This window comes from Polistes fuscatus, unplaced genomic scaffold (assembly GCF_010416935.1).
Source record: "Polistes fuscatus isolate 324 unplaced genomic scaffold, CU_Pfus_HIC Scaffold4, whole genome shotgun sequence".
In the NCBI taxonomy this organism is placed as follows: domain Eukaryota; kingdom Metazoa; phylum Arthropoda; class Insecta; order Hymenoptera; family Vespidae; genus Polistes; species Polistes fuscatus.
Window position 1 is genome coordinate 5,696,164 of NW_025113118.1, and position 22,875 is coordinate 5,719,038.

Genomic DNA, 22,875 nt, shown 5'->3' on the forward strand with positions numbered 1-22,875 from the left:
ATATACCTACATTTAATTGATATATTTATATGTTTATTAAGAATTTTTCTAATACTTTATTATAAACATATATCATACTTACATATGTATGCATACAATATTTTATACATAATCATTTATGCTAAAAGTGCAGCATTTGTATATAAATATTTACTCAGTAATAAAATACCTATTTACATTGTGATTCCTTCGTCTGATAATGAATAAAAAGAGGACAAAAGAGGAAGGAGGTTTTCTCATCTCTTCCTGTTCCTAGCGAAAATAGATGTTTGGAAGGCGCCGGCTGGCCCTTCTTAACGTACGACGAAACCTACTTATTTATACGCACCCGGAACGTCCGTCGCAATCCTACGCGGAAAAGCATTTTACGCACGAAAGTATGCATGTCGCTTGAAAAAAGATAAAGAGATCAATATCATTGATTATCATATAGTGTCGACCTAATTTTCTTTTCATTTCATATATTTATTCTTATGAAATACTTTTTATTATAATTATTCAAGACAATAAATTCGATGAACAAGAGTCAACAAATTTTCATTAGAAAGTTAATGAATTTTACTAACTTTTTTTTTTTATTAAAATTTATTCTTTTTATCATTTCTCTTTTTTTCCTGCAATTTTATACTTTATTGAAGGTTTCATAAGATAATTATTAAATTTATATATTAAAAGTGTTATAATTATTATACTTTAAATAACAATTATAATGATGCATTGAATATACATGTAGTTTATATTTTGAAAACGACGTGTATTTATTTCATAGTAAAAACATAATTGAAAGATGAAATTTAATTACTTGTAATAAAATATATAATATAGTATTTTTAATCAATTAAATGTAATATTATATTCTTCAAAAACTAACAATTAATTATATATATCTAAATATAAACAAAGTATTTTTTATGCACGCACATGCAAAAAATTAAAAAGAAGCGTTTAATTTATAGAGTCCTAAATAATCAATTAACACAATGAAAATAATGTTAAAAAAATGGTTAATTATTTTCAAATAGTATCTACTACTTTAAACAAAATAGTTAACATGAGATAAGAATTTATCTATAATCGATATCGTTGAAGAGAATCAACTTATTATATTCCAAAATAATACCATTTGTTGGTAAAAACTATTCAAATAAAAAAAAGGTAATCACTATACAAAGAATACAAAAGTATCATTATCGAAAGTGAAACTAGTAGTGTAATCCCGAATTTGTTGTTTATTATAAATTATCTGAACCAGTCGTATGTTCAGTAAACCACCTCCCAAAGTATTAGTATCTGTAAGTTGGTATAACTGTTAGGACATCCGAAGAGATTTTAGGTAAATTTACTTTCAAAAGTATAGTTTTTCGAACAAATAAAATATTTTATTTTCAAAAGCATAATTTTTTAAACTGTTACTGTTAAAACGTGAAATCCATTAGTTCATGAAATAACTATACCAACCAGTTAAAATATGAAAAAGACAGAATACATACTTTAACTTGATAATATATGAATTCATGAGAGGCGAGTAATTAAAGTATAAAATTAAGATTTGATCTGTCTGTAGAGTCAATTTTTGTTTCTACAGCAATACTCGTAGTTATCCGTTCATATCAATTTCTTTACTTTAAAAACAAATGTTCTGTTAATCGTGCTGTTCTATCGAGTCTGAACGTACCACGTTGACATAACTATATACCTATTGTTATTTCATGAATTAACTGAATTATACACTTTAACCATAACATATATAAACACAGTCATTGATTAATTTGAGATTCATAAATTAGATTCATAATTTATCAAATAAATTAATTCGATAGTTAGATTTACAAATGTAACAATATGTATATATTGTGTAAAACTTCGAAAATTGTCTTATCAACTAAGATAGCTGCAAGAATCGATCCAACTTCTTTTTTAAATTTATACATTTATCGATTTATCATATGTGCATGTATAACATTTCACAACGTTTCAACTAGGCTTTTTTCTTTTTTTACATATAAATACTCACTTAAAAACGGTACAGAGAGTGTTATCGAGTGAATTTAAACTATACATGTATGTAAACGTATTCTTTTTTTTTTAAATCAAATGGAAATATGGTATGAATCGTAACATATATAAGACATGTGCTGTACTTTTTGTAAATATGACTTTTGTGACTTATATATGAGGAATAGTTATAAAAACAAGGAAAGTCAGTTTTTATATCATAAAATATTTGATATAAGCATTATATAATATAATCAGATCTAAGAAACATCTCTCCAAAGAGAGTTTTATAAAATAATTTCAATAATTAACTAGAGATCTTTACTGATATGAGTAGATATTATAATAAGTTCTTGTGTTAAAAAATGCATTTTCATATAGATTCTAACAAAGTTCGATTATTTCTTTTTAAAACCTATAGCATAAATTATTTTTGCTTTCACGCACTGTGCACAATATTTCTAAAGAGATTTCTTTTTTGTTTTTCCTGCTATATCTGTTTAATTTTATTTTTTATTTTTTAATTGAGGAACGGCATCACCATTGGTCTTTTCAAATTAAATATCAAGAAGTAAGAAAATCTTTTAACTATGATATTTGAATATCGAAATATTCACAGATGTCATGTTAATATATTCCTGAGTATATGTATATTCCTATAGCACACCATCTCATGAATATTATTTTCACAAGATTGTATGTATGTACCACACTCTGGATAATCTTGATGTGCCTCCATGTGTAATCAAAATAACTAATTCTTATAGTCTTGATATTTTATACTACTGTACTGTACACCGTATCCATTGGAAATATTCTGTACATTAGATGTCACAACTGTAGTTGATATTCTGTAAGCGGATCAAATTCTTTTTGATGAGTAGCATTAGTTGCTTCTACGTATCCCCATAATCTCATAGCCGATCCACACACTCTTTGGATCTCATCGACTTCTTCAAATTCTAAATCAGTTCGCCAATGAAATGGGGCAACTTTAGAATTACGAAATGTACTCGATACACCACCAACGTCACTTTTTGTATGAGTATCTAAAAATCTTTTTACATTAGGATGAAAATCCAAGCCATAAAATGTATAAAGTTCTTTCACATATTTGTATGGCTCTACTGATAGATCTTCATATCGCACCACCCTATGAAATTATACGTATTAAAAATATTATATTTAAAACATATATTATTATTTAATTATTAAGATCTTGTACAAGACACAATGATAAGAAATGTATTTCAACAAATTAATGTGAACTTTATTAGATTATAATATTTACCTAAAGGAATGTGGATACTTTTTTATCAAGCGTACTGCAGCACTAAAATCTGAAACCATATCGGCACAGACCAAAGCTGGATCTGAACAATCAGGACTGGTAGGACACCATTCTCTATGTTTTCTTGATTGTAAAATTCCTCGTGGATCACGTATTAATAATACTAATCTTATCCCTAAACTAAACAGATAATAGTGTATTCCATAGTACCAAATGTACATAATAAAATTAAATTGTAGGATGTATTAATTTACCGTTTTTGAGCTAAAAGATCCTCTGCAGCGCGTAATCTTAAACGAACAAGTTTCATCGATTGAAATGGAAATAATTGACAGAATTTTGAAACAAAACGAGAGTCCCAACATATTTTTTTATGTACTTGACATTGACGCCATAAATGTGTATTGTGATTAAAGACCCATGGATGAGTTTTTCCATATTCTAAATACCTATCTACAATTATATGATCAACTTTATGTTATTTCTTTTTATATGTTACTTAATTTTTAATCATAATTCTATTTAGGTTCATACATTCTTACCAAGATTATGAAAATTGCAATTTAACAAGGATTCAATATTTTCCAGTGCTTCCTCTGCAAGTGGCGGACCTCTGATTTGTACAATTCCAAAATCAAGCAATGGTTCGTAGTGATAGAAATTTGCTGGATGTGCATTTATGACATCGCCAAGGAATGTGCTACCACTTCGCCAACTTGTTAAAATTATACTTCTCATCGGAGCACCACCTTTTTCCATAACTAAGTCATCCAATTTACTGTATACATGTATATGCAAAACACATGTTTTAATTTATGGTATATGGATTGTAAAAGGTAATGAATTTGTATTGCATTTGTTTTACCTAATATTGAGACCATATTTTCCATTAGGATACTCGTAATTTTGCATCTCCCTTTCTATGGCTCTCCTTTGCTGATCTAAGACTTCTTGTATTTCAATAGCCGTAGCATTATCGTTTCCACTTCTGACGTATGCCTATTAACAAAAATTTATATAGCTCTAATAAAATAAGAAATGATTTTTTTATCTTTCTTTTTTGTTATCAAGACATAACACATATTTTCACATATTTTTAGAATATATGCAACATATGCGACAATGCAAATCAGCAGCACAGTATTATTTACAGAACACATATAATACAATCAGATCATTTTTTGAAGCATCAAATCATACTTACAAGCAATATGCCTATATCAATGTTCACTAATAAAATTAAACATGAAATGGAAAGATAGTACAATTAATTATAGTAATCTCTCCATTTACGCAAGTAATTGATTCCACAAAAATAGTGCATAAATGAAAACCATGTAAATGGAATCATGAAAAATCCTTTAAAACAAAGATCCGTTTCATATTATCAAATATGTATTTAGCTTTTACTGCTGTAGAAAAGTAAGTTTAAGCGATAACGAAATAAATTACAATAAGTAATCCTCGAATTTGTATTATTACATAACATAACAAAGCATGGGGTTCTGGTAGATAGTTCAAGCATGTTAAAGAGAATTCGCGTAAATAGAAGGATTACTGTACTAGCATGTCTATAACTAAATGCATATAGAGAATAAATTTTAAATTAATTATAATTTAATATATTTGGCTATTAAAAATACATTTTAGTTTAATGTTTAGTTATTTATGTAAGACGTTTATGACAAATATCATAGAGAATGATCAAATATATATATACATATTTATATGAAATGTTTTAATAAATTAAAAACACAATAATAATAAGTTAGACATATAATTACCTATATAACAAACGATCCAGATATCGATAAGTATCGTAAACGTACATCATACTTCATTTTTCTATGATTAGGCTCAACTATGACATGCAGATATTATTTATTGTTGCAAAACAAAGATTTTTTAATATATGTGTTCATATATATTAAGCTTACCGTTACAGATTCTGGGATTCTGACGATCCGTGGCCTTATTTCAACGTCCTATATCGAAGAAGTATCGAGTTTCTTAATCTTTTAATTGTGTGCTCGTGGAAGAAATATGATAATATTTTAGGTATGATAAAAAGAATATCTTTCTCCCCCTCAAAATCATATATGATTTGGTAATTTAGGATAATTTAGGAAAATTTAGTAATACAATAATAATAATAATAATAATAATAATAATAATAATAATAATAATAATAATAATAATAATAAGTGAATACTTTTAAAGAAGTGTAACACAAAAAGAAAAGAACAAGGCAAATAAGAAAAAGAATATTTGGGAGAACATACAATCCCAAAACGCAAAAGGAAAATAATATTTCAAAATCAAACTAATGGTACGAAAGAAAAGTAAGAAAAGGTCAAAGTATTTTTCTTTAATAACTTGTGCTAATTAATCCATCGATAAAGGAAAACCAAAGTGTAAGAGAATAAAATAAATAGGTAGACGATAGAAACAGGGAGAAAGAGCATTACCAAACTATGTGAGACACACTTTGGCAAACATATTGTTAGCTCTTAAACAAGAAAAAGTTAGGTGGAAGAGTTAGATTTTACCGTCGAAAAGAGTGTGTTTGGCGTGACTCAATTAAGAGCAATCCTCACCTCCGAATAATTACTGACCGATAATACCGGTTGTAGTCGATGTTCAAGATAGCTGCTGTAGCGCTGATTAAATGCAAAGAAGAAGATGCAGAGGGACGCCAGGCCAACCAGAGCATAGAAGCTGAGTCGCTTTGACATCCTTATGCCTGAATAAGACAGAGCGAAAGAGAATATAATAAAGTGACTTAGAAATATTATATCCTTATAAGAACAATTATATACACCGCTTTAGTTGTCTATCTTATTTATTAATAAATGACATAAAAATATTACCTAACTTTCAGAACAGAATAGTATAAAGATTACATCAAGCTTGTATTCACAGATGTATAATATTTTACTGTAAGTACTGATAACTTTTGTAGTAACCTTCATAATACTGATTATTTATATCACATACTGATTTTATTTTATAAATACTGATCAAAATAAATGGCAGCTATTATTTATTTCATAATGATTATTATAAAAAAAAAGAGACGTAAAACACATATTTTTAAACAATATAGAGTAGTTAAAAATTATTCTCACCTTAGAATCATATAAATCGTTACATTTGGCCGGATATTGAAATGACGTTATTTAAAATATTAAATTTTGGTATTGTTTTAAACACGATGGTCGAATTGCAAATAAGTAGTGGCATTATTCAAACCTAATCATTTAAAATGTAAAGTTACCGAGCGAAGCCCATTATGATTCGCTGCTGAAATATATAAACTGACTATTCAGCACTAGTCTTCTCAATGCTATATAATCTGACTCTATCTCTCTCTCTCTCCCAATGGCATTGGCAGGATTGCTTGCGTTGCCAGTTTGCATAGGAGAAAATATAAAAAGGTGAAAAAGGAATGTGGAAACGAGAATATCGTCGAGTGCTTTTTCAAAGATAAATCAAAACTTAAGTCGACCGTTTCGCAAAGCTAATGTAAAATACAATAAAATGTTAATGATTCTATTCTGTCTGTATGTAAAGAGAGAAAGAAAGATAGGTAGAGAGAAAGTGTGGAAAGAGAGAGGGAAATACATATATATATTTCTTACTTTCTACACGAAACAAATGAATAGTCATCGAACATATAAGGATACGAATTTCCCGCCACTCTTTCAAAAAAAACAAAAACAAAATATTCAATATGGCTCCATTTTTAAATCGTAATATATACACATAATATTCGTTTATTAATAAATATAAATATAACGTTAATATTTATTAATTTTAATGAATCTGAACAAAAAAGAAAAGAAAAAAAACAAATAATTAAATTTAATAAATAGATGCAAGAAGAGAAAAAATAAAGAAAATCGTAAAAAGAAAGAGAGAGAGAAAAAGAGAGAGAGAGAAAGAGAAATAAAACGAGATAAATCGAATAGGAAAAAAAGATAATCGATTAAATTCGAGTTTAAAAGTTTAAATCGATAGTCTACTCGAGAGAAGGAAGAAACGCCCCCTTTGAATCGACAGATAATAGAAAAGAAACGGACAGAACGGTCGTTGGCAGCGATGTTGGTAGTCTCGATGGTGGCAACAAACACCCTCTCGTTCGAGAGAAGTCGGGGAATATAATGGAAAGAAGAAGGGTGTCGCCTATCCCGCCAACGCTTCGCCGGCGTTGCTGATGAAGACCGAACCGATCGCGAGGCACTCGTCGTGCCCGTCGTCAGTCGGATGCTGTTGCTCGAGTGGTGCGGCCGTTGCACGAGCGAGCTGTTTCTCTCATCTCGTTCCCTAAACTCGTTGCACCGCGTTATCCAGATATACACACACATACGCACATTGCATTATATTTTGTTCATTTACCTTTCCATTTTTTTGTATAAATTGTGAGAAATAAGAAAAAAAAGTAGGAAGAGGAAGAGATAAATAACAGATAAATAATAGATAGATAGATATATATATATACGAAGTATACCCCTCCTCTCTCTCTCTCTCTTTTCCTCATTCTTTTTTTCCTTGCGATTTTCTCAAACAAGCATGGCGAGAATTCTAATCTAGTCTGAACAGATAAAATCTGCGTTGTGCGTCATTTATTTTAAATAAAAGCGTGTTTTTAATTCTATTACTTTATTTTATTTGATTTTCATTTATTTACTTATTCGAATAGAAATCGAATTCTCTGTTTTCATGATGTTGTTCACATGCATACATATATAGAGCAGCAGAGCAAAGAAGAGGAAACACAACATGCATACACCACCCTGCTGCCTATCCCTCTGTCAGTTCTCTCGACACGTATCTTTTTTACCTTTATTCTATAATATGTATATCGTTGTTGCGTGTTTTCTACAACGATGAGCGTGGCTTCCGTGATGATATATTTCTTGTGAAAACAACGAAAGTGTAGAGAAAAATTCTCGTGCTGTTTTCGTCGTGTAGTTTTTATTCTTGTACTCGTCATCGACGACGTTGAGAAGCCGGTGTTTCTCAAACGACGGCGGTTAACGTTCGAAAGCAAAAGAAATCGCTAAGGAAAGGTCGACAACGCGTTCTACTCGCGAAAGAGCAAAAGAGAGAGAGAGAGAGAGAGATAGAAAGAGAGTGTGTAAAGGGTGGGAGGAAGAAAGAGATAGAGATAAAGGAGTAAGTAGGGGAATCCGATTCTCTATCGGTGGACGTTTTTACGAGGTGTCGAGGGAACGTCTACGTCACGGTGGCAACTTTGAGTTTGTAATGCCGGTGGTGTGGTGTAGTGTTGCAGTGTCTTAACACAGTGTTAGTTATATTCAAGATAGAAGGGAGAATGAGAGAGAGAGTGCCAATTACAATTCTCGATAACAATATCGACTAGGAACTAGTCAATAAGACGACTAGGAAAAAAATAAGATAGACTACTACTGCACAGTGTCAAGGGAAAACACACAGTGTTGTATCGTCGAGCGTGTTCAAGATTTTTCTAGGATATACATACATACGTCAAGTAGATCTCATTTTTTCGTGCCACCGATATACTCTACTCGTTTATTATTCTATAATTCTCTCAAACCTTACCTTTCTCGACCCATAATCCACAACGGATGATGCCGGTTTTTACTACAACTACCACCACCAATACTACTATTACTACTACTATTATTACTACTACTGCTACTGCTACTGCTTTTCTTTCTCTTCGATAAAATTCGATTCCGCATCGTCCCTCGAGAAAGTATTCTCGAAAATTATTGTCTGGAATCAATCAGGAGATACAATACGAGTAAGTATTATATATATATTGATGATGAGAATCGTGCTTTCTATTCGTTTCTACTCATCGTCGTCGTCCTCGTCGTCTTGACGTTTGCTCTAGATACTAAAAATTCCTCTTTCTCTTTCTCTTTCTTTTCTATCTCACTCTCGTTCTCGTTTTACTTTTCTCTTTTTCTCTCTCTTTTTACTCTCTTTCTTTTTTTTTTATCTCTTACACTTTTCCATGAAATTCAATGAGTTTTATACAATTGTCATGGCAATATACAAATGAAAATCTTACTATATATTAATATATATATGCATTATGTGGTATGATTTATGTTAGTATACATATGCAATATATATATATTTAACAAAGGGTAATATTTGAGTTTCGATTCCGATTGAACAAATATCTCATTTCTTTTTTTTAATTACTATTTCTTAACAAAATAAATATTCCTTCCACTTCATTATGTACAGATATATTATTTTGTCAAATATTGATTAAAGATAGATTTTGTCATGGTCAAGTGGAAATCAAATTTACTTATTTAGTGAAGTGATATCTCAGAATATGTAAACATTAATCATTAACAAAGTATATCTTAAAAATAGATAAGTAAAATCATTGTAAACGTATAAGATAGTTTACTATCAGATAAAAACGTTTATTCGTTATCACTTCTTTCCAATAATTTAAAAACCCACAGTTTGGATCACTTACACTAATTAAAAACAAGCAAATTGATGATAGATAAATACACACAACATACATACCTAATTAATTATATATATTCCTGGAAAAAAGTAAAGTTAATTTGATACAGACGGGGCTTTTTTTCTGTACGAGATCATAGAAAGATAAAAAAAAATAGATAGACCGGCTACACGGAATACATCTTCATAGTTTGGTTTCTTATGTTGTACGCGGGCGCGTGACTCGAAAAGCCGGTCATGGTATACGATGTCGTTCCATTAGGACGATCAATTATTCACATTGGCTAGCCGTATGTCTTTCCACTTTGCTATCTCATACTCTCTTTTTCTCTTTCTCTCTTTCTCGTTATTTCTTTAACTATACTCAGGACAAACATACATATTCCATGAGGAACGATGTGGAGGTCATTTGTAGAATCTTCCCGACGCTATGACCCTGACGATGTCCACGTCAGACCTAGCTAGAGTGAAACGATCGTTTAGGAATAGGGCGACTCATCGAGGACAACTGTGTGGTCATGGCCGTTTTTCTTCTTTCTTTCTATTTTTCTTGTATTATTTCCCTTTGTATTACCTAGAACACCTTGTAACGGTTTATGAACAAAACGAATAAAATAATGATTCATAATTAATATGCGCGAAATGTTTAAATTTATATTAAATCGTATAGTATATGGTATAAATATGTGATATAACTTAAATTATACTGTATAATTTTAATATATTATAATGTATTAATATTATATACTATAGTATACCATATATACCATACTAAAAGTTATGGAAGAAATTATCATAATAACGTATAGCATATACTATAATAAATTTAAGTCTAGATATATTATATGTTGGAATAAAATTTTATGGAGAACAAGAGAAAAAGGAATAAGTAAACACATCATCGTTGAAAAATTCTTCGTATTTCTCCCGCCATGTTAGTATACGTAAGTAAGTTTTTTATATGAGCCACACGTACAACTTCTTTGCGCGAATAAAATTGACATACCAAGATGGCAGATGTCCTTCCAATTTCGTCACATGTTATGCCAACTGGTACTCCCTTCTCATATTAGTCTTTCTACTCTAATTGCAACCTGAAGAAACGCATAATCATTCGTAGTAGCAAAGTTAACAAAGAAAAAAGGAAAATTTTCATTCTATAAATTTTGGCGGGAAAATTAACATTCAAACGTTCTCGTAGGCGCGCTTTTCTGTTTCTTTTACTTCTACCTTCTTCTTTTTGGATTATTCGTCACATTCGCCAATCAATTATATCAAAAGTGATAAATGTCTAGAAAAGTCCGTGAACTTGTTCGTTTAATTTTCTAAGACTTCCTTATGGCGAACGAAAGCAGAGAAAATGTTGCATTCACGCTCTCTTCTCAAGGTTGTCGAGCCTCGAAACGACGACGCAACCCAGACGATGTGCGACCGGTTCCTCGAGGGCTGTTACTCTTGCTATATAGGGTGGTCCACATTAACTGTTACCAACAGTTTCTAATCGAACCATATCGAACTATCAATTCATATTTTTTATAACAAAAATAGAATAGAATGACGGGCAATAATATATTATATCATGTTATCTTAAAATAATTTAAGATAATAATCTTTAATAAAATATAATAATATTGTTTTTTCAACGATTTGAATTAAATGTTATTAACAATTTTCAATTAAATTCTTATAATTATTAACTTTTTTTTTACCAAAAAAAGAAATAAAATTTGAATATTAGGGAACACTAATGTGTAAACACAATAAATAATAATAATAATAATTAAAAAAAATAACTTCAAAAATACATTTTTTGATTCAATTTTTAATAAGATATTTAGGGTAAAAATAGTTAATTATATTTTATGGGAATCACCCTGTAGATCAAAGCTGGCCACGTGCCTCCCTTTCCCCTTTCTTTTTATCTCTTATTTATCTTTTCTCTATCTCCTGCAGAGTTTAAAAATCTTTTTATTCATCTTTTATAGTCAAAAGATAAGAAATCAAATTAACAACAAACAGTATAATTAGCTTTCTAAAATTTGCCGAAATGAAGTAAGAATCGAACAGTAAAAAAGAAGATATAAAAAGAAAAGAGAAAATATTTCGTTTGAACAAGTAAAACTATAAAAAGCTTATTGTGTATGTTTGATTGTGTATTATGTTTTTTTCCTTATAATAAATTTTGTGAATTCTTTCGTCATTTTTATATAACAATACTTATCATAATACAAATTGAAGTAGGATGACTGTGTACGAGCTTCTGATAAATTTATTTATTTTTTTCATCATGCGTCCGGTAATATATAACAAGAGAACGGGTTTCGCGTGATCGCGCTTACTTACATATGCATGTGTTGTGTTACTACGTCGTATTTGAAAAGAAAAAATTAATAGCGAGCTCGACTTCGAATCTTTATTTAAAAAAAGAATACTTACATACACACACATATTCTAAGATACTTCGATATAATTGTGTTAATTAAATGAGTAACGCTCGTCTTTGTCTAAGCAAACGCGTTTTTTTTGTGTAATATTGGCTAACAACACTTTGATTGTTCTCAATTATTAATACTTATGCATTGTCTGAAAAATCTGAAAGAAATCAAATTTTTATTTGTTAAAAAATCTTTTAAAATTTTGTCAAATTTCAAAAATTGTTTGATTTTTAATTATATACTATGTTTAGCAGAAATTATAAATTTAAATTAAACAGACAACTCTATGCGAATGAGACTTATTAATATACAATTGAGGATGAAAAGGTTGTCAACCGGTGATTGTATTATCAACGTTTAACTCTTCCTATTATAAAAAGGTTATTTTTGTATTTCCTGTTTACCAAGAAATTTATAGAAATTAGAACGCTGATAAGCTTATATAAATACACGATGACTGTCTAAATACCGTTTTAGAAGTATATAATTAAAAATATAATATTCCATTAAACAATTTTTGATAATCTTGAGAAAACTCTACAAAATTATTGCAAAGTTAAATAATTATAATTACTATTTATTTATATATATTTATATATAGAATCAGTTAAAAGTTTCTAGAGTTATAATTTAAAAATATTTGAGATAAAAAAAAAGAATTAAAGAAATTAAAATAATTTCCAAATAATTCTTACAATTAATACATGAAACAAGTATTTTATAATGTTTACATGTATTTTGTAATGTATTTTATAACGTAACAAGATTTAAAGATTGACGAGTAAAACCTCCTTCTGCTTCTCCTCGAGCCACGATATTTTTCTTTTATTACTAATTTTTTTGTTTTTATGTGTTCTTCTCTCTCTTTCTCTATGTTTATCTGAAAAATCTTATCTCAATCTTATTTCGATCTTATTTCGAATGATTAAAATTCATTCGTTCGAAAGCTATGATACCAACTCGTGTTTGAAAAGTTTCCTCAATCGACGAGAGACGACGAGTCATCATCGCGATATCGTTCGTTATTATCCTTCCTCTTAACTGTACCCTTCTCTCTTTCTTACACTCTATCATTTTGAGCTCCACCGATTTCGCTCACCGATTGCTAAACCATAATTACGGTCTCGAGAATTTCCTTGAGGAAAAAGAAACACGTCTTTCGTTATTGGCAGGCTTCGGAATATTAGCTAACTGTCGAAATAATAATGGCCGTTATGATATCATTTAATATAGAAACAATTTACGTATTATCTATTTATATATATGTAGAATATTATTTGTACTATGTAATATGCCATAGTATACTATATTATGTTACTCTATGTGTTATACTTATATTGTGTTATACTATGTTATATTATATTCTACTATATTCTATAAAAATATAAATTCATTTAAAAATCATTAAAATATTTTAATCAAATTTATTTCCTATCTTGTTTTAATAGTATTTAAAAATGATTTTAATTATTTTTCAGATAAACATAGAGAAAGAGAAAGAAGAACCACACAAAAATAAAAATGAACGAGATTAGTTCCTGAGATTAAGAATCGTGGCTGGCGAAGGTTGTCCTTCCGATAGGAAGGAAAGTAAAAATATAGAGATTGGTGGTAAAAGAAAAATATCGTGGCTCGAGGAGGAGCAGGAGGAGGAGGAAGAGGAGGAGAAGGAGAAGGAAAAGGTGGAGGAGAAGGTTTTACTCGTTAATTTACAATTTGGTGATCGTAAAAGAAGTTTTTATTTATTAACGAATCAACGACAAAGGTGGAAGGTAGAAGAGTGGCTGAGGACGAGCAGAAGAAGAGGGAGAAAAAGAAGAAGAAAAAAAAACGAAGGAAAAGGTGAAGAAAAGAAGAAACCCCATACTCCTATTATTCGTGTTGTAATACGAGTATGATCGGTATAGCTAGGAGAAATTGGGCTTTACGCCTATCTGTGGTGCTTAACGTTTGCGTACTCCTTTATGTGTGCGCACATTTTGGATCCTCATCCGGCCCCTGGATCGAAGATCCACAAACCAATTGGGCTGCTGCTGCACCTCCAGCTCCAGCCCCACCTGCAGCACAAGTACAAGGTTCAAGAAATTCGATTCTTCAAGAAGATGGTATTGTTAGTGATACTGGTACTTCTGGTGGTGCTGGTGGAACTGTTGTTGCTGGAGCATCATCATCTGTTGATCGTCTTTCGAATGGTACCTTGACATCTATCCTTTCTTCTTTTTCTTCTTCCTCCTCGTCTTCTTCATCTTCTTCTTCTTCTTCTTCTTCTTCTTCTTCTTCTTCTTCTTCGTTGTTATCACCTATCCCATCCTTTTTAACGAACAAAAGAAGCAAAAAGAAAGATGTTTCGATGAACGAAATGACTGGAGGGATCGTCACTATAAAACCCACCTCAAAGGAGGCCAAGGTCAACAAAGTACTTGACGATACGATTGGACGAGATGATCTTCGTGCTCGTAATCGTACGGTATGTATTTATATTAAACCATTTTGATAGTTTATCAATATACTATTAAAGATAAAAGGATTTGTAATATAATAACGATAACATTAATGACGATGATTAAATGTAATCTCAAGAGTATTGGATTTAGTTTGATTTATTAAATTTTTTCGTTTAAATAAAAGAAAAACATCAATGGACTAGTATCAGCACCAACACCAGAATCAGCTGCCACTTTGAAGGAAGCCATATCTTGCAATGAAAAATCATTAGAACCTAGAAGAGCCCAACGTGGTGACTATTGGGTTCTATATAATTATGTACCTATGAGTATGAACGTTAAATGCTGGGAAAGTGTAACTTACACCACTCATGCCGATTATACCTTTCTGGATAACTTGGAACCTTTGTTAGAACGTTGGAGAGCACCGATATCGATCGCGATGCATGCTCCTGGCACAGACTTTTCGGCGACTCTAGACGCGATCAAATATTCTAGAAGTTGTGGTAGTCCATTGGTTTTTCAACTGGTGACATTTCATGTCTTTTTCAGCAGTAAACACGTGCCAAAATCGGTAAATAAACGTTCTATTTTTCTCTTCTCTTTATTCATTCTTTGTTTGAAATTTGAAATTTTTTTTTTTCTAAAAATAAATTTCTTGTATTTTTCTATTATTAAAATTTTTAAACTTAATTCATTAAAAACCAGATTAAAGTTTAATAAACTTTTGTGCATAACTTGGCCCACAGAATTACTGTCATAATCAATTAATATTAATTAACTTTAAATACGTTAGGTTCCAACGTCAGAAAAAGTCATGTCTGATACGTACAATTGTACGTTGGGGCCACCCTGGGTCAATATAACTCTCTCGAAGATGTACAAAAACGAGAAGAAATTACTTTACCCTGTTAACGTTGGAAGAAACATAGCAAGAGAATCAGCACCAACCTATTACGTCTTTGCAAGTGACATTGAATTATATCCAAGTCCAAATCTTCCAGAGAAGTTTCTTGAAATGATTCGTAAGAGGGATCAACCGGCATTACTTAAATCTAATCCTAAGGTTTATGTCTTGTCGATCTTCGAAGTTAATGAAAAGTATCGGCCGCCGAACAATAAAACTCATTTGGTAAGCTTCCGACAAAAGAGCGTATTTTTATTAGTCGTAATAAAGAACTGCGACATTATTCAGTGTGTTTCCGTGGTTGGTGATGGTCGACCGAGTGAACTTGATGGCAATTAAAGTTAGGAAAGTAAGTGAGAGAGAAGTATATACGTAGGTTGAGTTGGTATACACATACGTGTCCACCTAAATGTGAATGTATGCGTTGGTAGACTCTCACTTTACTATCAATATATCTATATAGGTATATACGTATATTGGCACGTATAATATGTATACGTCCCCTATGTAGACATATACTCATATGTAAGTTAGATATATATGTTCTATAATACGTATATGCGACGTGCGAGGGTCGTTTAATCAACGAAGCTTCCTTTGACCGTGGACCATGATGGGGACGGAATTAATGCTGTTATCTCGTCTCGCTTCTTCTCCCTCTTCTTACCTGTTTTCAAATTATAACTTTTAGATTACTTTCCCATGTTCTACTATGTCACTTTATATCTATATTTAATATGTAATATATTGTACCTAAGTAACATATGTATGTTATATATACTTATTGGTCAATACTATACTATATATATTATATATAGTATATAATATTTATAATACATAATATGTATAAGATATAGTATTATATATAACATTGATAAAAAATATATATAATACCTATAGATTATATATCAGGGGTGATAGCAACCTACCCTCGGTAAAAACAATAAATTGTTCCTAGAAATAGCAATAAAAAAAAAGCTATTATAACAGGACAAAGTCCTAATAAAAAGAGGAAGAAGAAGAAGAAAAATATTATATACCCATATATATATATGTATATTTTATTATATTATATTATATTTGTAGGTACAAATGTTGAAAGCAGGGACAGCTATTCCATTTCATAAGAAGCTTTGTTCCGGTTGTCACAACGTTCCACGAAGTAAGGAATGGCAGGAAGCACCCGAAACCGAAGGCCTTCATGTATTTCACGTTGGAAAACGTACGGGTAGCTTCGTTCATTGGGAACCTATTTTTATAGGAACTAATGAAGAACCTTTGTACGATGAACGACTCAGTTGGGAAGGAAAAAGTGATAAGATGCCCCAGGTACGTATTTTTTTTTATCATCGATCTTGATTGATTACTAATACGTGTATTTTTTCTCCTCTTATATTCATTCATTCATATACAAGGTGACTCCGGGAACGGATTAAAAAATAAAGTTAAGACATATTATGTCCTATGATGTTTTCCTCTATTATTTTCTTCTATTTTTTTCTTCTATTTTTTTCTAAAAAAGAGCAGGAATACGATCCAGTTCCCACAATCACCCTGTATATACACACACGTACTTTTATTACTTTATTTGTCAGTTATCGTATTATAAACCATATATATATATCTATATATATAATCTATTTATCATGATTTGAACGTATTATAAAATAAAAAAGTTCAGTAATGAGGATAATATTGAATTCATAAGAATATTTCTTTAGATATACTATCATGGTAGTATAAATAGACAAATGTTCAAATTACTGAATATGCTTTATCATGGTAATATAATTAAGTATATATTTATTCAAATCTCCTAAAGAAGAAATAAAATAAATAAAAATAATTAAATATTAGCTGACCATTAAAACATATCCACTAGGGTTACGCACTTTGTGTCCTTGATTACGACTTTCTCATTCTGGACAACGCTTTTTTGGTTCATCGTCCTGGTATAAAGATCTTCAAAAAGGATCCTCATCGAGAAATGCTAACTGCTAAGACGAATGCTCTGATCAAGAAAATTATTGTACCGGAATTAAAAATCTTGTATGGCACGAGAAAAGGATGTGCTGTCTAGCCTCTGCCACTACGAGCGTCCTAGCGCTCTACATAAACATATAAATGCAAACACATACTGACCAGCTCCTATTGATAATGAGCTAACAGTTTGATCTTAAAGTTTCTACGCCAATAATATATAGAAACACAACTTCTTAAATTGTGTTAATAAGAATGGTCATTCAAAAATAATATGTTCCATGAAATTGTGCCAATTCAATGATAAATTTAATCAAAGATTCACAAACATCCTCGCTTATATCATTACAACAAGGTATCCTTTTAGAGTTATTTTCTTTTTATTTAAAATAATTTCTTTATATATGTTCTATAAATGAAAGTGAAAAAAGAAATTTTTTTATTTTAATAGTTCAAGTTAATTTGTTGAACTTAAATGAATTAAGATAATGCTTATCTAATTCTTAAGTGGATATTCAAGATAATGCTTATCTAATTCTAATACTAATAAAACATTAAATATGTGTAAATAGATGCGATAACAATTTTTGTTATTAAGTTATATGACAAATGAAAATGCATTGGCAACATATTCTTTAAAAAAAGAAACTAGATAATTTTAATATATTATAGAAGAAAATCGTTATATATATATATATATATATTTCTTCGAAATCATTCATTTTTTTCATATTTCAAATGATACCGCACGATATATTTTATAAATATTCAAAGAGAATAACACATATATGACGTTTTATATAAGTTTCAATTTTGATCGTTGAATAATGGGAATAACAACAACAACGTTTATAACTCGTATAAGAATATTCTAGTCTTACATCAATGTGTATCAATCTACATAAGTATATAAGTACACTCTACTCGAATATACAGTGGATATTCAAAATCGAATAGACTTTCATTGATTGCTTTGATCGTCTAAACTATCGACTAAATCGTCAGTGAATCGTTGGTGAGCATGTTTCTAAGAGTATCATAAACATAACAATAACTTTCTTTTCTCTAGTAGCTATTGCTTTAATATTAAAACTACTGAACTATATTTTCATTTAATCTTTGATTACACTATTTCAACCAAAAAATAAAAAAGAATAATTAATTTCTTTTTATTTTATATTAATTTTTATTATTTATATTTATTATCATAATATAAATGATGAAAAAAAAATATACACACAAAATTATACATTCTATCTCTCATCACAATTTCCTTAGTTTTCCTTCTCTTTTCCTTTCCTTAGTTTTCTCTTCCTGCAAAGAAACATTTTAACTTTCGATCTAAAAAGTTATAAATATCTATTCATAACTTTTAAAAATATCTTCTTAAACATGACATTTAGCAAACAATAAATTATCTTATAATTTTTTCAGTTGTTTTAATATTAACATTTTAGACGATTTTTTCTTACACACTAATACACACATACTCATAAAACATTATCACTGTACAGTCAGATGAGATTATATTCTTAACTTTCAAAGTTATACTTTGACATTAAACAAATTTTAAGTACTATATTTAATCTTTATACATCGCTCCGATTATTTGGTACTTGAAATGGGATGCACAGGCGATTTCTCTAGTTAAATTTATTATTAACAAAATAGCCAAAAATATTTGAATCGAGAAAGCGTTTATGATACATATACAAAGTATTTGCAAATTGAAGAAAGTCACTGTCCAAGACTGAGAAAATATTTGATAAACATTTTCTAGAAACAGAGTTGTGGTAGTCTGTAACGGTAAAGGAAACACAAAATGAAAGATCAATCATTTGAAATATGTTATTTAAACAAAAAGGGAGAGAGAGAAATTCACATTTTGTATCATATCATTCTGTTTTTCTTATCATTAACGAACCTAACTGGTGCTTCCACAATGAACACATTTAATGTATATCAGTGTTCGAAGTAGACATTTTTTATTGTCGGTGGTTCGTCAATAATTGGTAGAAAGGTATGACGTTGTACATATGTATTGTATTCACGTATATATCTATAATTAATACATTTTTATTATTTCCAATTACTAAGAACAAATTGATTGGGTATTTACTGTCTGGAAAGCATCGTTTTGTGCATTTACAAAGAATAAATTAGTCTGTGAATTATAATCAAAGATTTTTCCAACGCATGTGTAGAATGTATATGAAATATTATTAAACTTTTATGTAATATGCAGTTAAGTGGAGAGAGATTAAATTAAGCATTCTTAATCTTATGCGTTTGTAAAAAAATATATATAAGTCTTATATTCTTCTTCTTATAAATTAGGTATATCTTGATTGAATTTACTGCAAATAATTACTCTTTGAATATTTTTGAAGTATACTCGTTTATATTTTATTTGTGTTTAGCTGAGTCATTTTATATAAAATAAATAATAAAAAATTGATATATGTATATAAATATATATATATAAGTCGTTTAGATAGCATGATAAATTGACATGCATGATAATAATTTACGTCACAAAAGATATATGTATGTGTGCGCAAGTAAAATTATAAATTTATTATATATGAACTTACAGGACATATTTTTTTTAACAAAACATAAATCAAGAGAAATACGATATTTAGAAAAAGATTTACGTATGTGTGTTGTGTATATTATATAACACATTTTATAACTAACAAAATGTCTTTAAATGCATAGCAAAAATTAACGTGTAATATTTGTTGTACAGTTCTGACTTGAAATGTTCGTTAATTTTGTAGATACTCGACAAATTTCTTTCTCTTCTTTTATTTTTTCCTACGACAAGTATATAACATAATGTATTAAAAATTATTAACAAATAAATAAGCTATATGTATACTCTTCTCGCGAGTAATAAGAAGAAATTGTAATTGAACAAAAATTATTGGCCTGCTTCGAACAAAACTTTCAATTTAAACAATTTTAAATGCTAATTAAGGATAACATGAAATTCATGACATAATATACATAAATGTATACCTAAACAGTTTTTCGTGTTTAAAGAAATTGATTATTTATTAATGTTATTTTAATTGTATATTAAAAATATTAATAATATAATAATAATGTATTTATGTACACAAAACACAATTATGAATAATGCGAATAGTACAGGATAATTATGTTGTAAATAATATATATATATATATATATATATATATGTATGTACCTATGTCATACCGATGTATAAATCAATGATTATAAAAGTGATCAAAACAATATGCATATATTTTTTTTCTATAATTACACATGATAGCGTAGAGGAATATAACAAAAAGTAAATGACAAATGTAATTTTTAAAGATTTCTAGATCACTTTCATAATCACTGGCATATATCTACTTAGTTTTACTTTCATTAGGGAGAAAAAGGAAATAAAATCATTTAGCTGCACTCGAACTAAATATCTATACTTTCAAGGAAACTATCGCATAAAGAGAGTTTGACAGAACTAGATAATGTTATATTTTGCCGGACGAAGGTCGCCTTGCATCGCAAGTTCCTTTCACATTTTCAGCCTTTAATCTTAATTTTCTAGAGGCTGTGCTATAATCTATGTATGTAATTGTTACTCGTATTTAATATAATCCATAAACCATAATATAATATATATATAATAGTATATAATAATAAGGTTAATAATTATAATAATTGTAATATGTATACTCTGTGCCTTATCGTCTTTATCTTTTATGTGTATAAACATGCACAAAATTCATACATACATTCATTCATACACATATACATACATGCATAGATATGCATGTCTATATAAATGATAATAATCGATCAAAATATGAACATGCTCCTCGAATATAGGTATATGATTGCATGAATAATTCAAACAGGATTTAAAGATTAATGATTCCATTGTATAAAATACATTATCTATTTTTATTTCTAATTTAAATGGCCGAGTGAGTCACTATTCTTAAGAGCGTAAGAAGGAACTTATTACTTTTGTTCCTTTGTAATTTTTTCCTAACGATTATTACTCCTTTATTTTTAAAACGCAGTTATATGCGATAAGCATGTAATATAATATATATATACTGTAAAAGTTCTACGTTTTTCATTTTACTCGTCATACATTTTTTCTATTTACTTTTTTTGAATGTATGAGACTGGAAATGAATACTACAATGAATAATTGATTAGAAAAATTGCAATTATAATTCAACAAGACCTCTTCAACGACATATCTTAACTATAATCGTTGATGTTTTATTACTAGAATTTTGTCATCGTTCTATCATAAAAATATTCTTTCTATATTTATTTTATTATTATCAATATTGTTCTGAAAACAATTGGATATATATTTATAAATAAAATGATTGATCAAATTAAATTATTATGTACGTATGTATATTAACATATATGTGCCCATAATTATGAAAGTGGTCTAAGTCATATATTTCTTATTTCGAAATATTTAAAGGATTACATTTGAACATTAAATGAATTCTATATAATATTGAAATAACAAACACTATCTAATGGTTCATTTTTGACAATATCGTGAAAATTACATTGAATTAATTTAGTTTAAAATAATGTGGTGTGAAATAATTAATAAACTTATCTTTTTTTTAATTTTCACTTAGACCACTTTCATAATTATGGGCACATATATATATATATATATATATATATATATATGTTGATTTCACAAGAAATAAAAATACACAAAATATTTGTTAATAGTATTGTATTCGTTAAAGAAGTATTTTTTTAAGTATTTTAAATGAGTTATTACTTGAAAAATATTTAAAAAGAATTAGAGAACAGAAGAAAAAAAAATTAAAAAGAAATCTTTAATTCCATAACTAGTATTCGCCTAATACCTACCCTACATTAATGAAAAAAAAGAAATGTGTATAAGAAATGCTGACACTCTATACCATATTGCATTTAAGTTAAATATTGTGATTCATAGAAAGTAATATTGTGCCCGATCATATTAATAAACATTTCATGTAGCCGTTGATTATGAAAAATAATCTGAATTATATATATTCTCATACATATGTAAATATATTCTTTTTTACTACAACTATATGCATTATTGTAATGTAGACCGATATAAACAACAAAAAAAGAAAAAAATGATAAATTATATTTGTTTGAATTTTAGATTTGGACCATTTTCATAATTAATGGCACACATATGTGTAATAATAGTATATTTATTATTCATCTATATAAGTTATACCTATTTCTTTATGTTGTATTTTCTTTTTCTTTTTTTTACCTGTATATAATAATATATATATCATGAATGTAAAACCTATT

At 28.9% G+C, this 22,875-nt stretch overlaps 2 protein-coding genes across 5 annotated transcripts; one reads left to right on the forward strand and one right to left on the reverse strand.

Annotated features, from left to right (window-relative positions):
• Positions 1-1,357: 1,357 nt before the first annotated feature.
• On the reverse strand, positions 1,358-8,212 carry LOC122521505 (carbohydrate sulfotransferase 5-like). 4 transcript variants are annotated; one of them, XM_043642312.1, is made up of 8 exons: positions 8,130-8,212; positions 5,884-6,029; positions 5,224-5,271; positions 4,152-4,285; positions 3,829-4,064; positions 3,541-3,739; positions 3,287-3,466; positions 1,358-3,148 (listed from the first exon to the last, which is right to left on the reverse strand). In XM_043642312.1, exons 2-8 carry the CDS (start codon positions 6,019-6,021, stop codon positions 2,827-2,829), a joined length of 1,257 nt encoding a protein of 418 aa, XP_043498247.1. In that variant the 5' UTR covers positions 6,022-6,029; positions 8,130-8,212; the 3' UTR covers positions 1,358-2,826. The 4 variants fall into 4 exon arrangements, with proteins under 4 accessions (XP_043498247.1, XP_043498248.1, XP_043498249.1 ...); XM_043642313.1 differs by lacking the exon at positions 8,130-8,212 and adding an exon at positions 6,564-6,886; XM_043642314.1 differs by lacking the exon at positions 8,130-8,212 and adding an exon at positions 6,415-6,886 and having other exon boundaries at positions 5,902-6,029.
• A 193-nt stretch (positions 8,213-8,405) lies between these two features.
• LOC122521504 (beta-1,4-glucuronyltransferase 1) lies at positions 8,406-17,945 on the forward strand. The gene is made up of 6 exons (XM_043642310.1): positions 8,406-9,077; positions 13,683-14,671; positions 14,833-15,222; positions 15,445-15,780; positions 16,642-16,884; positions 17,438-17,945. The coding sequence occupies exons 2-6, from the start codon at positions 14,099-14,101 to the stop codon at positions 17,633-17,635; spliced, it is 1,740 nt and encodes a 579-aa protein (XP_043498245.1). The 5' UTR covers positions 8,406-9,077; positions 13,683-14,098; the 3' UTR covers positions 17,636-17,945.
• Positions 17,946-22,875: the final 4,930 nt, after the last annotated feature.